Source organism: Staurois parvus, unplaced genomic scaffold, assembly GCF_062004578.1.
Source record: "Staurois parvus isolate SC_StPar_1 unplaced genomic scaffold, SC_StPar_1.0 ptg002140l, whole genome shotgun sequence".
Classification (NCBI taxonomy): domain Eukaryota; kingdom Metazoa; phylum Chordata; class Amphibia; order Anura; family Ranidae; genus Staurois; species Staurois parvus.
Genome location: NW_028319936.1, coordinates 6306669 through 6319600, shown reverse-complemented (window position 1 = coordinate 6319600; position 12932 = coordinate 6306669). Strand labels below are relative to the sequence as shown.

At 43.2% G+C, this 12932-nt stretch overlaps 1 protein-coding gene across 3 annotated transcripts in view; it reads left to right on the top strand.

The window, feature by feature from the left end:
- The first annotated feature begins 3862 nt into the window (after positions 1–3862).
- Positions 3863–12932, top strand: part of LOC149432483 (amine oxidase [flavin-containing] A-like) — a 135445-nt gene continuing 126375 nt past the window's right edge. For all 3 annotated transcript variants that reach the window (XR_016308990.1, XM_089665132.1, XM_089665133.1), the window contains exon 1: positions 3863–4016. Coding sequence is in view for 2 of the 3 variants with exons in the window: in XM_089665132.1 (XP_089521258.1) it covers positions 3971–4016 (46 nt within the window). In the remaining variant the exon portion in view is untranslated. The remainder of the gene's footprint in view (positions 4017–12932) is intronic.

Below are 12932 nucleotides of genomic sequence, written 5' to 3'. Positions count from 1 at the left end.
GTAAACCAATTAATTTACACGTATTGGGTTTTTTTTTTAGCAAAGACATGTCGCAGAGTGCATTTTGGCAGAAATTTATGACTAAATTTGATTTTTAAATTTTTTTTTACTGGACATGTTTTATAGCAAAAAGTCCAAATTATTGTTTTTTTTTCCTCAAAATTGTCAGGCTTTTTTTTTTATAGCGCAAAATATAAATACCGCACAGGTGATCAAATACCACCGAAAGAAAGCTCAATTTGTGGGGAAAAAAATATGTAAATTTCATTTATGTACTGTATTGCATGACCGCACAATTGTCCGTTAAACTTGCGCAGCGCTGTATAGCAAAAAAATGGCGTAAATTGCAGTATCTATACCATAGTTTGTAGACGCTATAACTTTCACACAAAGCAATCAATAAACACTTATTGGAATTTTTTTACCAAAAACATGAAGCAGAATACATTTTGGCCTAAATTTATAACCAACTTTGAGTTTACTATATATTTGTTATAGCTGAAATTAAAAAATATTGTTTTTCTTCAAAATTTTTTGCATTTTTTTGTTTATAGCGTGAAAAATAAAAAGTGCACAGGTGATCTAATACCACCGAAAGAAAGCTCTATTTGTGTGAAAAAAAGGACGTAAATTTTGTTTGGGTGCAGCATTGCATGACCGCGCAATTATCAGTTGAAATAGTGCAGCGCCGAGTAGCAAAAAGAGGCCTGGTCATTAAGGGGGGTAAATCCTCTGGAGGTCAAGTGCTTAAGAACTACAAGCCAACAGCCACAGAGGATGTCAGGACTTGTAGTTCATTCATTCACAAAACTCTGTGAATGAATGAGGTGCGCTTTGCCCATACTGCCACCCTGTTTTCAGAAAGTGACAGTTGCAACGGGGAACTTCTTCCCATACTGCTGTCACATGGAGAGAGGGCAGCTGCTACAGCAGTAATGAACATGTTACATGTTCCACCCTACAAACGTGTGGAACATGTAACATATTCCCAAAGGTGAACCTATCCTTTAACCGCTTCCCAACCGCCCTATAGTAGAACTACTGCTACAGGGTGGCAGGGCTGTGCAAAATCACGTATATATATATGTGACTTTGCATTTCTGGGTAGGAAGCGCATCCGCCGCCCTACCTGCGTTGCCATTGGCGGCTTCAAACAGATACCGATCACTAGTTCCCGGCCGAAAATTCCCCACCGGCACCAGGTGATCGCCAAGTATCACCGACAGGGGAGAGACCTGTGTATAAACAACACAAGTCTCTCTCCTGCCAGCAGTAACATGCTGCTGTGTATTTCTCTGCACAGCAAAGAAATACACAGCAGTATGTTTCCCTAGTAAAACACACACAACACACTTCGTACACATACACACAGACACACACACACACATACAGACACACACACACGTCTCCCCTCTGACTCTCTCAGCCCGTCACACTCTGTTTCTAAGCACTCCGGTCACAGACAGTTCTCCCCTTTCCTCCCACTGTTACATGCGGAGTTCTCACCAGTCTGTGGATTCTCCTCCTCCTTGGGCTCTGTCAGGCACTCTCTCCTCTCACCAGTCACTCTCCCCTCTCAATGCCTGAAAGCTTATTCCTCCTCTAGTGCCAGCACCCCGCTCCATATCCATCGGCTGTTTGATCAATCTGGCCATCGCCCGCATATTATTTTCACTCGTGAAATGCGAGCAGGCGAGTGAAAATTTCAAGGCCTGTCTTAGATTGTAAGCTCCAAGGAGCAGGACCCTCCTAACCCTCTTGTATTGAACTGTATTGTTGCTGTATTGTCTCCAGTTATATTGTAAAGCGCTGAGCAAACTGTTGGAGCTATATACATCCTATATAATAATAATATTTAAAAAAAAATTCCAATATATATACTGCTATTTGTAGACACTATAACTTTCACGTAAACCATTTAATATATACATATTGGGATTTTTTTTAGCAAAGGCATGTAGCAGAATACATTTTGGCCTAAATTTATAAAGAAATTCGATTTTTTAAAATTTTTTTACTGGATACATAAAAAAGTCAAAAATATTGTTTTTTTTTTTCAAAATTGTCGGTCTTTTTTTGCTTATAGCAGAAAAAATAAAAACGCACAGGTGATCAAATACCACTGAAAGAAAGCTCGATTGGTGGGGAAAAAAGGACATAAATTTCATTTGGGTGTAGTGTTGCATGACTGCTCAATTGTCAAAGTAACGCAGCAACGTACGTCAAAAAATGGCCTGGTCAAGATGGAGGGTAATTCCTCTGGAGGACAAGCAGTTAATACATTACTAGGGTAAAAAAAAACATCTCACTAACTGTTCCCCACCACCACCTGTATCAAGTGGTGTATTTAGGTTTCCTGCTGCCCTAGACAACACAAAAGTTGGCTCCCCCCCACGGAGAGACCCTGACACCAGCCAACTCCCCCCTCCCCCACGAAGAGAGCCTGACATTGACCAACAACACCCCACCCCCCCAAGAGAGCCTTTCACTACCACCGCCCCCCATACACTGTTATCCCCCTAGCCCAGGAAGAGATAAGACACTCACCTTTACAGCTTTGGACATCCCCGGGAACAAGAGTCAGGCTCTGCATACACCATCAAGCAGCCCGCAGCCTCTCTCAGATCCCACTTGGTCCCCGTGCTGCGTGTGTCCCTTCTTCCATCCCTTCTTTCAGGGGGCGGTGCTGCCCAACTGAAAAAATGCTGCTTCCCCCCTGAAAAATGCCGCCCTAGGCAAATGCCTTGTTTGCCTTGTGGTAAATACACCCCTGCCTGTATCCTTTCAAACTCCAGCGCTGTCCTGACGACAGCTCTGCTCCTCCCTCTTCCTGGTCTTATAGAAGACTCTGAGAACAGCAAGAGCAATTGGATCCTGCTGCTGTAAGTCAAATCCTGTAAAGAGGAAGCAGGGGCATGGCTGACCAGTGCTGTGTGTGTGTCTATGGATGCACACAGCCTGGTTGTGAAATGTGTAGGCATGGGTGACCTCTAAGCACATGGCTTGCCAAGCAGACACCAGCAGGATGGGCAGGGAACTCCAGAAGAGGCGCTAAGCAGAAACGCTGTCCAATATGGGGCAGCACAGTGGCTAAATGGTTAGCACTTCCGCCTGGCAGTACTAGGGTTGTTGGTTCGAATCCCAGCCACGGCACCACCTGTCTGGAGTTTGCATGTTCTCCCTGTGCCTGCATGGGTTTCCTCCGGGTACTCCGGCTTCCTCCCACACTCCAAAGACATGCTGGTAGGTTAATTGAATCCTGTCTAAATTAGCCCTAGTATATGTATGAATGTGAGTTAGGGACCTTAGATTGTATGCCCTTGAGCGTTAGGGACCAATGTGAATGTACAATATATATGTAAAGCACTGTGTAAATTGACAGCGCTATATAAGTACCTGAAATACATAAATATAAGAAGCTTTAATATGACAAGGCTAGGAAGGTGTACGCTGGAATCCCTCTCCCCTTGCAGTGATGGGGCATTGGTCCTCGTTTGCTGTATAAACAGTGTAGTATTTAAGGAGGCCGACATCCTGGGTGTAGAATGTACTATGTTTTTAGATATATACTGAAGGGTAAATAGAAGGAAAGGCTCAGCATGGAGTCAAATATTGGGAAGCCTCTCCCTTCCTTCCAGTACATCAGCATTTCTATGGAGTAAACTTCTGAAGAGGATGGACTCCAGCTGAACTCACGTAAACATCTGTACTTTTTCAATGGGCAAAGAGTCAGCCAATCAGCAGCAGGCTCCCGCTTCCGCCCTGACCTGTTTGCTTCCACAAAGGGAGGGGCAGCCCATCGCTTGAGGACGGCCAGACCAATGACAGCGTTGGAAATAACACGACGAGGGCGGGGCCGTTCTGTCCCTCTATGTGTGCCAGTATTGCCCAGCAAAGAATCATTGCCTGTCTATCCAGTGACTTGTGTCCATGATTGTATCCTGCCAGGGAGAGAAGACTCACAGCAGCCATGAGCAACGTGTATGATGTTGTTGTCATCGGTGGAGGCATCTCAGGTCTGTTCATTGTGGATGTGATGCTGTGCACTCTCCAGTGTTCTTCTCTTCTATCAGCACATCGCATGCTGTTTGGGAGTGTGTGGCTTGCAACTGTCAGACTAGAGATCTGTAAGGGAATATGCGGCTTGTAACTGTCAGATAACGGATCTGCAAGGGAGTTTGTGACTTGCAACTGCTAGAGATCTGTAAAGGAGTGTGTGGCTTGTAGTTGTCAGACTAGAGATCTGTAAAGGAGTGTGTGGCTTGTAGTTGTCAGACTAGAGATCTGTAAAGGAGTGTGTGGCTTGTAGTTGTCAGACTAGAGATCTGCAAGGGAATATGTGGCTTGAAACTTGTCAAAAAAGAGATCTGCAAGGGAGTGTGTGACTTGCAACATTCAGACTAAAGATCTGTAAGGGAATATGTGTCTTGCAACTATCATTCTATAGATCTGTAAGAGGGTGTGTGGTTTGCAACTGTCAGACTAGAGATCTGTAAGAGAGTGTTATTTGCAACTGTCTTTCTCTAGATCTGTAAGGGAGTGTGTGGCCTGCAACTGTCATTCTATAGATCTGTAAGGGAGTATGTGGCCTGCAACTGTCATTCTATAGATCTGTAAGGGGGTGTGTGGTTTGCAACTGCCAGACTATAGATCTGTAAGGGAGTGTGTGGTTTGCAACTGTCATTCTATAGATCTGTAAGGGGGTGTGTGGTTTGCAACTGTCAGACTATAGATCTGTAAGGGGGTGTGTGGTTTGCAACTGTCAGACTAGAGATCTGTAAGGGGACAGGGGTGGCTTACAACTGTCATTCTGTAGATCTGTAAGGAAGTGTGTGGCCTGCAACTGTCATTCTATAGATCTGTAAGGGAGTGTGTGACTTGCAACTGTCATTCTATAGATCTGTAAGGGAGTGTGTGGCCTGCAACTGTCATTCTATAGATTTGTAAGGGAGTGTGTGACTTGCAACTGTCAGACTAGAGATCTTCAGGGAAGTGTGTGGCTTGCAACTGTCATTCTATAGATCTGTAAGGGGAAGGGGTGGCTTGAAACTGTCATTCTGTAGATCTGTAAGGAAGTGTGTGGCTTGCAACGGTCATTCTATAGATTTGTAAGGGAGTGTGCGACTTGCAACTGTCAGACTAGAGATCTGCAGGGACATGTGTGGCTTGCAACTGTCATTCTGTAGATCTGTAAGGAAGTGTGTGGCTTGCAATTGTCATTCTACAGATTTGTAAGGGAGTGTGCAACTTGAAACTGTCAGACTAGAGATCTGCAGGGAAGTTTGTGGCTTGCAACTGTCATTCTATAGCTCTGTAAGGAGGTGTGTGGATTGCAACTGTCATTCTATAGATCTGTAAGGAGGTGTGCGGCTTGCAACTGTCAGACTTGAGATTTGAAAGACAGTGTGTGGCTTGCAACTGTCATTCTCTAGATCTGTAAGGGAGTGTGTGTCTTGCAGCTGTCAGTCTAAAGATCTGTAAGGAAATGTGTTGCTTGCAACTGTCAGACTAGAGATCTGTAAGGGAATATGTGGCTTGTAACTGTCAGAGAAGAGATCTGCAAGGGAGTGTGTGGCTTGCAACTGCTAGAGATCTGTAAGGCTAGGTTCACACCTATGCAGTTTGTGTTTCATCTGTTTCTGCAGTGTTTTTGCGGTGCATTTTGCATTTTTGCACATGTGTTTTTGACAACTTTTTGCCATGTTTGTGATGCGTTTTTCTCCAGCTTTTTGCTGGGCAGATCAAAACGCATCAGAAACGCACTACATGCTTTTCTGCAGCATCTCCATTGAAGTCTATAGAACCTAGAACACAACATTTTGCTTTTAAAAAAGTCCCTGACCCTTTCCAAAAAATTCATCGGGGGGAAAACCCAGAGATGTGAACCCGTCCCATAGGAAATCATGCTAAATGGACTGCTGTGCGTTTCTGCAAAACGCAACAGAAAATGCATAGGTGTGAACCTAGACTAAGGGAGTGTGTGACTTGCAACTGTCAGACTAGAGATCTGTAAGGGAATATCTGGTTTGTAAATCTCAGATAAGAGATCTACAAAAGAGTTTGTGACTTGCAACTGTGAGATAAGAGATCTGCAAGGGAATGTGTGACTTGCAACTGTCAGATAATAGATCTGCAAGGGAGTTTGTGACTTGCAACTGCTAGAGATCTGTAAGGGAGTGTGTGGCCTGCAACTGTCAGATAGATCTGCAAAGCAATATGTGGCTTGCAACTGTCAGACTAGAGATCTGTAAGGGAGTGTGTTGCTTGCAACTGTCATTCTATAGATCTGTGTGTGGCTTGCAACTGTCAGACTAGAGATCTGTAAGGGAGTGTGTTGCTTGCAACTGTCATTCTATAGATCTGTGTGTTGCTTGCAAACGTCATTCTATAGATCTGTAAGGGAGTGTGTGGCTTGCAACTGTCAGACTAGAGATCTGTAAAGGAATACATGGCTTCAACTGTCAGACTAGAGATCTGTAAAGGAATACATGGTTTCAACTGTCAGACTAGAGATCTGTAAAGGAATACATGGCTTCAACTGTCAGACTAGAGATCTGTAAAGGAATACATGGCTTTAACTGTCAGACTAGAGATCTGTAAAGGAATACATGGCTTTAACTGTCACACTAGACATCTGTATTGGAATACATGGCTTCAACTGTCACACTAGACATCTGTAAAGGAATACATGGCTTCAACTGTCACACTAGACATCTGTAAAGGAATACATGGCTTCAACTGTCACTCTAGAGATCTGTAAAGGAATACACGGCTTCAACTGTCAGACTAGAGATCTGTAAAGGAATACATGGCTTCAACTGTCACACTAGAGATCTGTAAAGGAATACATGGCTTCAACTGTCACACTAGAGATCTGTAAGGGAGTGTGTTGCTTGCAACTGTCAGATAGATCTGCAAAGCAATATGTGGCTTGCAACTGTCAGACTAGAGATCTGTAAGGGAGTGTGTTGCTTGCAACTGTCATTCTGTAGATCTGTGTGTGGCTTGCAACTGTCAGACTAGAGATCTGTAAGGGAGTGTGTTGCTTGCAAACGTCATTCTATAGATCTGTAAGGGAGTGTGTGGCTTGCAACTGTCAGACTAGAGATCTGTAAAGGAATACATGGCTTCAACTGTCAGACTAGACATCTGTAAAGGAATACATGGCTTCAACTGTCACACTAGACATCTGTAAAGGAATACATGGCTTCAACTGTCACTCTAGAGATCTGTAAAGGAATACATGGCTTCAACTGTCAGACTAGAGATCTGTAAAGGAATACATGGCTTCAACTGTCACACTAGAGATCTGTAAAGGAATACATGGCTTCAACTGTCAGACTAGAGATCTGTAAAGGAATACATGGCTTCAACTGTCAGAATAGAGATCTGTAAAGGAATACATGGCGTCAACTGTCAGACTAAAGATCTGTAAAGGAATACATGGCTTCAACTGTCAGACTAGAGATCTGTAAGGGAGTGTCTGGCTTGCAACTGTCATACTAGAGATGTGTAATGAGAAATCACAGCTGGGTGTAGTGTTTGGCTGCAGACCCATGCAGTGAGTGGAGATGCACTCTCCTGCTCCCCATATAATGCCATCACCCACTTTCCAGCCTTTTATTGGAGCTGTCAGATGCAGCATATGTTGTAAGTCATCACAGGAGTTAACCTTTTCACTGCCTGAAAGTGCAGCACATATGGAGAGTGCTTACTAGGTCAGCTCAGTGTTATGCGCTCGGTGTTATCAATGGTCGTCAGCAAATGGAGCTCAGTGAGTTTTTATGTAAGAACGTTCGAGTCTGTTTAGAGCGCACAACATGTCTGTTTTACAAACATTACAGCTCAACGATTACATTCCATCTGAAACATCTGGCAAGAAGCCCAGTCTGTTGCCTAATGATGAATGGATCTTGCAAACTAGCCAAAGTTTGGCCCAGAATTGGATTTTTACCAGGGATGGCGCTGTGCGAATGATATCTGATGAGAGCGACATTACTAGAAATATCTGTAAATCCTGCCTGGACAGGGTTCTCTATGTTATATAGGCAGAGGGAACTGCAGTGAATTTTCATTTGCTTTTTCCATGCTGCCCTATAGCAGAAATACTGCTCCAGGGAAGCACGGGTGCGCAAAATCACATATATATGTATATATACGTGATTTTGCAATTCTGGGTAGGGGGCACGCCCTACCAGTTCCACCATTTGTGGCGTCGGCTGTCACTCGCCGGCACCCAGTGATTGCCGAGTATCTCTAACGGGGCAGAGGCCTGTATATAAACACAGATCTTTCCCATGTCAGCTCATGCACACTGCTTTGTATGGTTCTGTGTAACAAAGCCATACAAAACAGTGTGCTTACAGTGGAAAGCACACACACACAGCATACTGTGAAACAGCACACAGTTATCCCTTTGATCCTCCATGTTTACCCCTTCCTGCCCAGTGCCATTAGTACAGTGTCAGTGCTTTTTATTAACACTGATCACTGTATTGGTGTCACTGGGGATGTCAGTGACACCAAGTCATTTATCCCCAATGTCAGAATGCCTGCCGCAGTCCCGCTTTAAGTCACTAATTGCAACCATTACTAGTAAAAAAAAAATTCCAGTATCTATATTGCCATTTGTACGCTATAACTTTTACGTAAATAGCAAAAAGTCAAAAATATATTTTTTTTCTAAAAATTGTCTTTTTTGTTTATAGTGCAAAAAATGAAAAAACACAGGCGATCAAATACCACTGAAAAAAGGCTCAATTTGTGGGGGAAAAAAGAACATAAATTCCATTTGGGTGCAGTGTTGCATGACCGTGCAATTGTCAGTTAAAGTAATGCAGCCGCCTGGTCAGGAAGGGGGGTAAATCCTCTGGAGGGCAAGTGGCTAATTTTCAGGCAGTGGTGTGTCATCCAGTCTGATATGTTGTGTTGTGTGACCGTGCAAATGTCAGTTAAAGTAACGCAGTGCCGTAACGCAAAAAATGGCCTGGTCAGGAAGGGGGGTAAATCGTCTGGAGGGCAAGTGGTTAATGTTAGGATAAATAAAGATTTATTACATTTGTAATACATTTTTATTTATGTACTCAACACTTCATCCCCTGGCCAATTCTGACATTCCTCCCTTACATGTAAAAATATTTTAGTTTTTTGCTAAAAAAATTACTTACAACCCCCAAACATTCTATATTTTTATCAAGCAGTGGCCCTAGGGAATAAAGTGGTGTATGTTGCATTTTTTTATGTCACACAGTGTTTGAGAAGCCGTTTTCAAATGCAATTTATTTGGGGAAAAAAAATACATTTGAACGCATTTTAATGCATTAGCACAATTTAATATCCGTTGTGATAGCTGGAGCAGTGACAGGTCCTCTTTATGGAGAGATCTGGGTTCTATTAGACTCCAGATCTCTTCTCTGCCCTTCAAAGTATCAGATCAAACTAAGATCAGTTTGGTCCGATGCTTTCATAGGCCAGTAATGGCTTGTTTACGTCCAGGCGAAACGAGACATGACAAAATACTCTTTGCTTCCAGTTTCTTAGACCATAGAGATGATCAGGGACATTCAGGTCCTTCGGCATCTCTGTGGTCAGCTAGTGGAACTGCCAGCTTCAGTCCCAGGCTCCCCGGTGGGACAGGAGAACCCAGGAAGGTGGTGGGAGGGGGGGATCCCAATTCCGCTGCCTGTAAAAACAATCCTGCAGCTAATTAGCCGCTATGATCACTGTTGCATTAAAGAGGAACGGCGGCAGAAAAAAAAAAGATGCTGGGATGATGACAACACTCTGGTGGTGGACTGTCCCTCAGCATTATCACATCAAATGGAGGGCTTGTGGGTCCTGCATTGGTCTTGCTGCGGGGTGTGGACATTGTTAAAAAAACTACTTGTCCAAGGACTAAATCAAGGTTCCAATCTACTTCCCTCATGACAATATACTTGTCCCGATAAAACAAAAACAATTTTTGCACGGATGGAATATATGAAAGGTCGATGTTGTTTATTAGGCAGAAGTTATTTAAGGAATGTCTGGGGCTTTTATAAATGAAATGGGCTTTATGGCAACTTAAACTGCTAGAAACTTTCTTAGAACTCTCAAACATTATATATATTTTTTAAAGCAGAGGTCCTAGAGAATACATTGGTGGGTTTTGCAGTTTTTTATATAACACGGTATTTGTGCAGTAGTTTTTCAAATGCAATTTTTTTGGGGGAAAAAATACACCTTTTTTTAATTTGTTTGAGTTGGCGATAAACAACATACAATTTACTATCCATAGGTGACACTTTAAAACCCTTTACAGGTTACCACCTTAGATATACAGAGAGGTCTGGTGCTAGCATTACTACCCATGATCTGACATTCTCGGTGATACATCACATGTGTGGGTCGATTGCTGTTTGCATGTGTGCAGGACTGACGCATGCATTCGCCTTTCCGCGGGGAAGGAGGTGCTTTACAAATAAATTTTCTTTCGCTTTATTTTTTTTTCATTGCTTTTTTTAATTGCTGTCACAAGCAATGTAAACATCCCTTGTGACAGCAATAGGCAGTGACAGGTGCTCTTTATCGAGAGATCTGGGACCCCAGATCCCTCCTCTGCTTTTAAAAGCATTTGATTACACAAGATCTGTGTGATCAAATGCTTTCCATTGTTAAAAATGGTGCCATTTACATCCGGGGAAACCAGAAGTGATGTCTACTCATCACTTCCTGTTTCCTATATCATAGAGGCGGACAGAGCGGTTCCAGTCTTTGATCGCCTTTATGGTCAGCCGACGAAAGCTCCAGATGGTCGATTGGGTGTCCTGGTGCGACGGGACAGCCCACAAAAGGGAGGATGTCCCCTCTCGCTGCTTGTAAAAGCGATCCAGTGGCTAGTCAGCTGCTCGGATTTCTTTTACAAAAGAGCTGATCGCCAACTCTAATTCCTGCTGCTTGCCCGCAGCAGAGTTAAATATAAAGAAAAACCTCTTGCACGGCGCCCAGAATGGCATATCCTGTGTGTCGGGCTATAGGAATTGCACATCCTTGTTGATGATGTCAGGACCTTAGACCCCTGGAGCATGGGGAAGATGTTGCAGGGACCAGTTTAGCAGTGCTTAGGAGCAAAGGATCAGGTAAGGAGACCTATTGCCCTAGACCTAAACGAACAATTAAGCCTTGCAGTACTGCCCCATTGCAAGGGATCATTTTTGAGTTTCCCATAGCTGGGCTTTAAAACCCTATTCTGAGCTAAAACTATGTTTGTGCTATTCGCCAATCTCATCTCTAACCAATGCATCTTTTTTCCTTGCCTTGTGAAGCCAGATATGCTCACCGAAGTGCCCCCTCCAGGTTCCTCGCCATGGCCAGTTCCAGGTGTGGGGGGGGGGACCGATGATCCAAAGCTGCAATTTCCACATTGAGATCACCGGTCCCCTGCTGTCCCACTGTAATGATGTCCCACTGTAATGATGTCTTTTTAAAAAAACGCGGTAAAAATGCCTATGCGTTTTTGCGGTGGATCAGTGTGAAAGTAGCCTAAGTGAGTTTCGGGCCAGTTCCCAATGAACGATCAGTGGGTAGCCCTGCTGGCACTACTCCACCTGACATCTTGCATTTAAAAATTCAAGGGAGCATTATTGTCAGTTTTTGGGGCAGGGGAGTGTTAAATATATTAGCAGATTAGAAACATAGAAAAATGGCGGCACAAAAAAGAGAGTGGTTCACCGAGTTCGCTTTTTTTTTGTATTTTTTGCTTTTAGGGTGCCCTGAAGAGGCTCTGCAGCTTACGCATGTGTTTGCAAAGGTGTGCTTACTAAACCCCTGTTTGTAACGCATACTGTTAGACAAGACAATTTGATTTGATTGGAAGCTCGATGGTAAGTTGATCTGGGAATTTTTTCTCTTTTATTGTTTGAAATGCGTCGCCCTTCTATGTGCTGCTGGCTGTGAACGCCAGCTATAGACTGGGGCAGTGGCCATTTTTTGTACTGTTGAATTGTTGGTGAGGGGGTGCACTGGACACCTTGGCTGCCGTTGTGCTACATGCTGGGTGTCCAGTGCGCTCCTGTGCCTTTAAGGAGAGGTGGGTTCCCTCAGGTTCACCTGCCCTCAGTCTATCCATTAAATACATGCACCTCTACTATGGGGGCTCTCAAAATTTGTAGAGTTAGGAACTACAGAATATCGGGGTGCCGTGATGTGGCTCTGCAGCTTACGCATGTATTTGCAAATGTGTGCTAACTAAACCCCTGTTTTTAACGCATACTGTTAGACAGGTTAATTCAGTTTGGTTGCAGGCTGGTTGGCAAGTTGAGCTGGGAATTTTTCTGTTTTATTGTTTGACATGCGTCACCCTTCCATGTTCTCCTTGCTGTGAAGGCCAATTATAGATTGGGGAAGTGGCCATTTTTGGAGTGTTAAATACAGTATATTAGCAGATTAGAAATATAGAAAATTGATGGCAGAACAAAAGAGAATAGTTCAGAATTCGCCCATTTTTTTTGTTTTTGTTTTTTTTCTCATTAACTTTTTTGTCTGAGTATAGAAATATGTTAGTCCCAAACATGTTTTAAGCCATTTACTGTTGACTGACTCACTACCTCTGCTGGAAGTTTATTCCAAGCATTAACTACCCTTTCAGAAAAATAATACTTTATAAGATTAGTTTTGAACTTTCTTCCTGTTGGTTTGAGGTCATGTCCCTGTGTTGCTGATTTTGAATTTGAATACGCTAACAAATTTATCCATTTGTATCCAAATAAAAACATCTGTATCCAAATAATGTATTACAATGTTTTAAAGACTTTTTCATATAAAATATAATAGCGGACTGGAATTCTTCTTCTTCTTCTTCTGTATTGCTGTCACATATGGTGTGCTCCCCTGTCTCTGCAAGGGACAGAAGTTATGGGGTTAATGCCGGCCATAGACGGGACGAAAATCGGCCG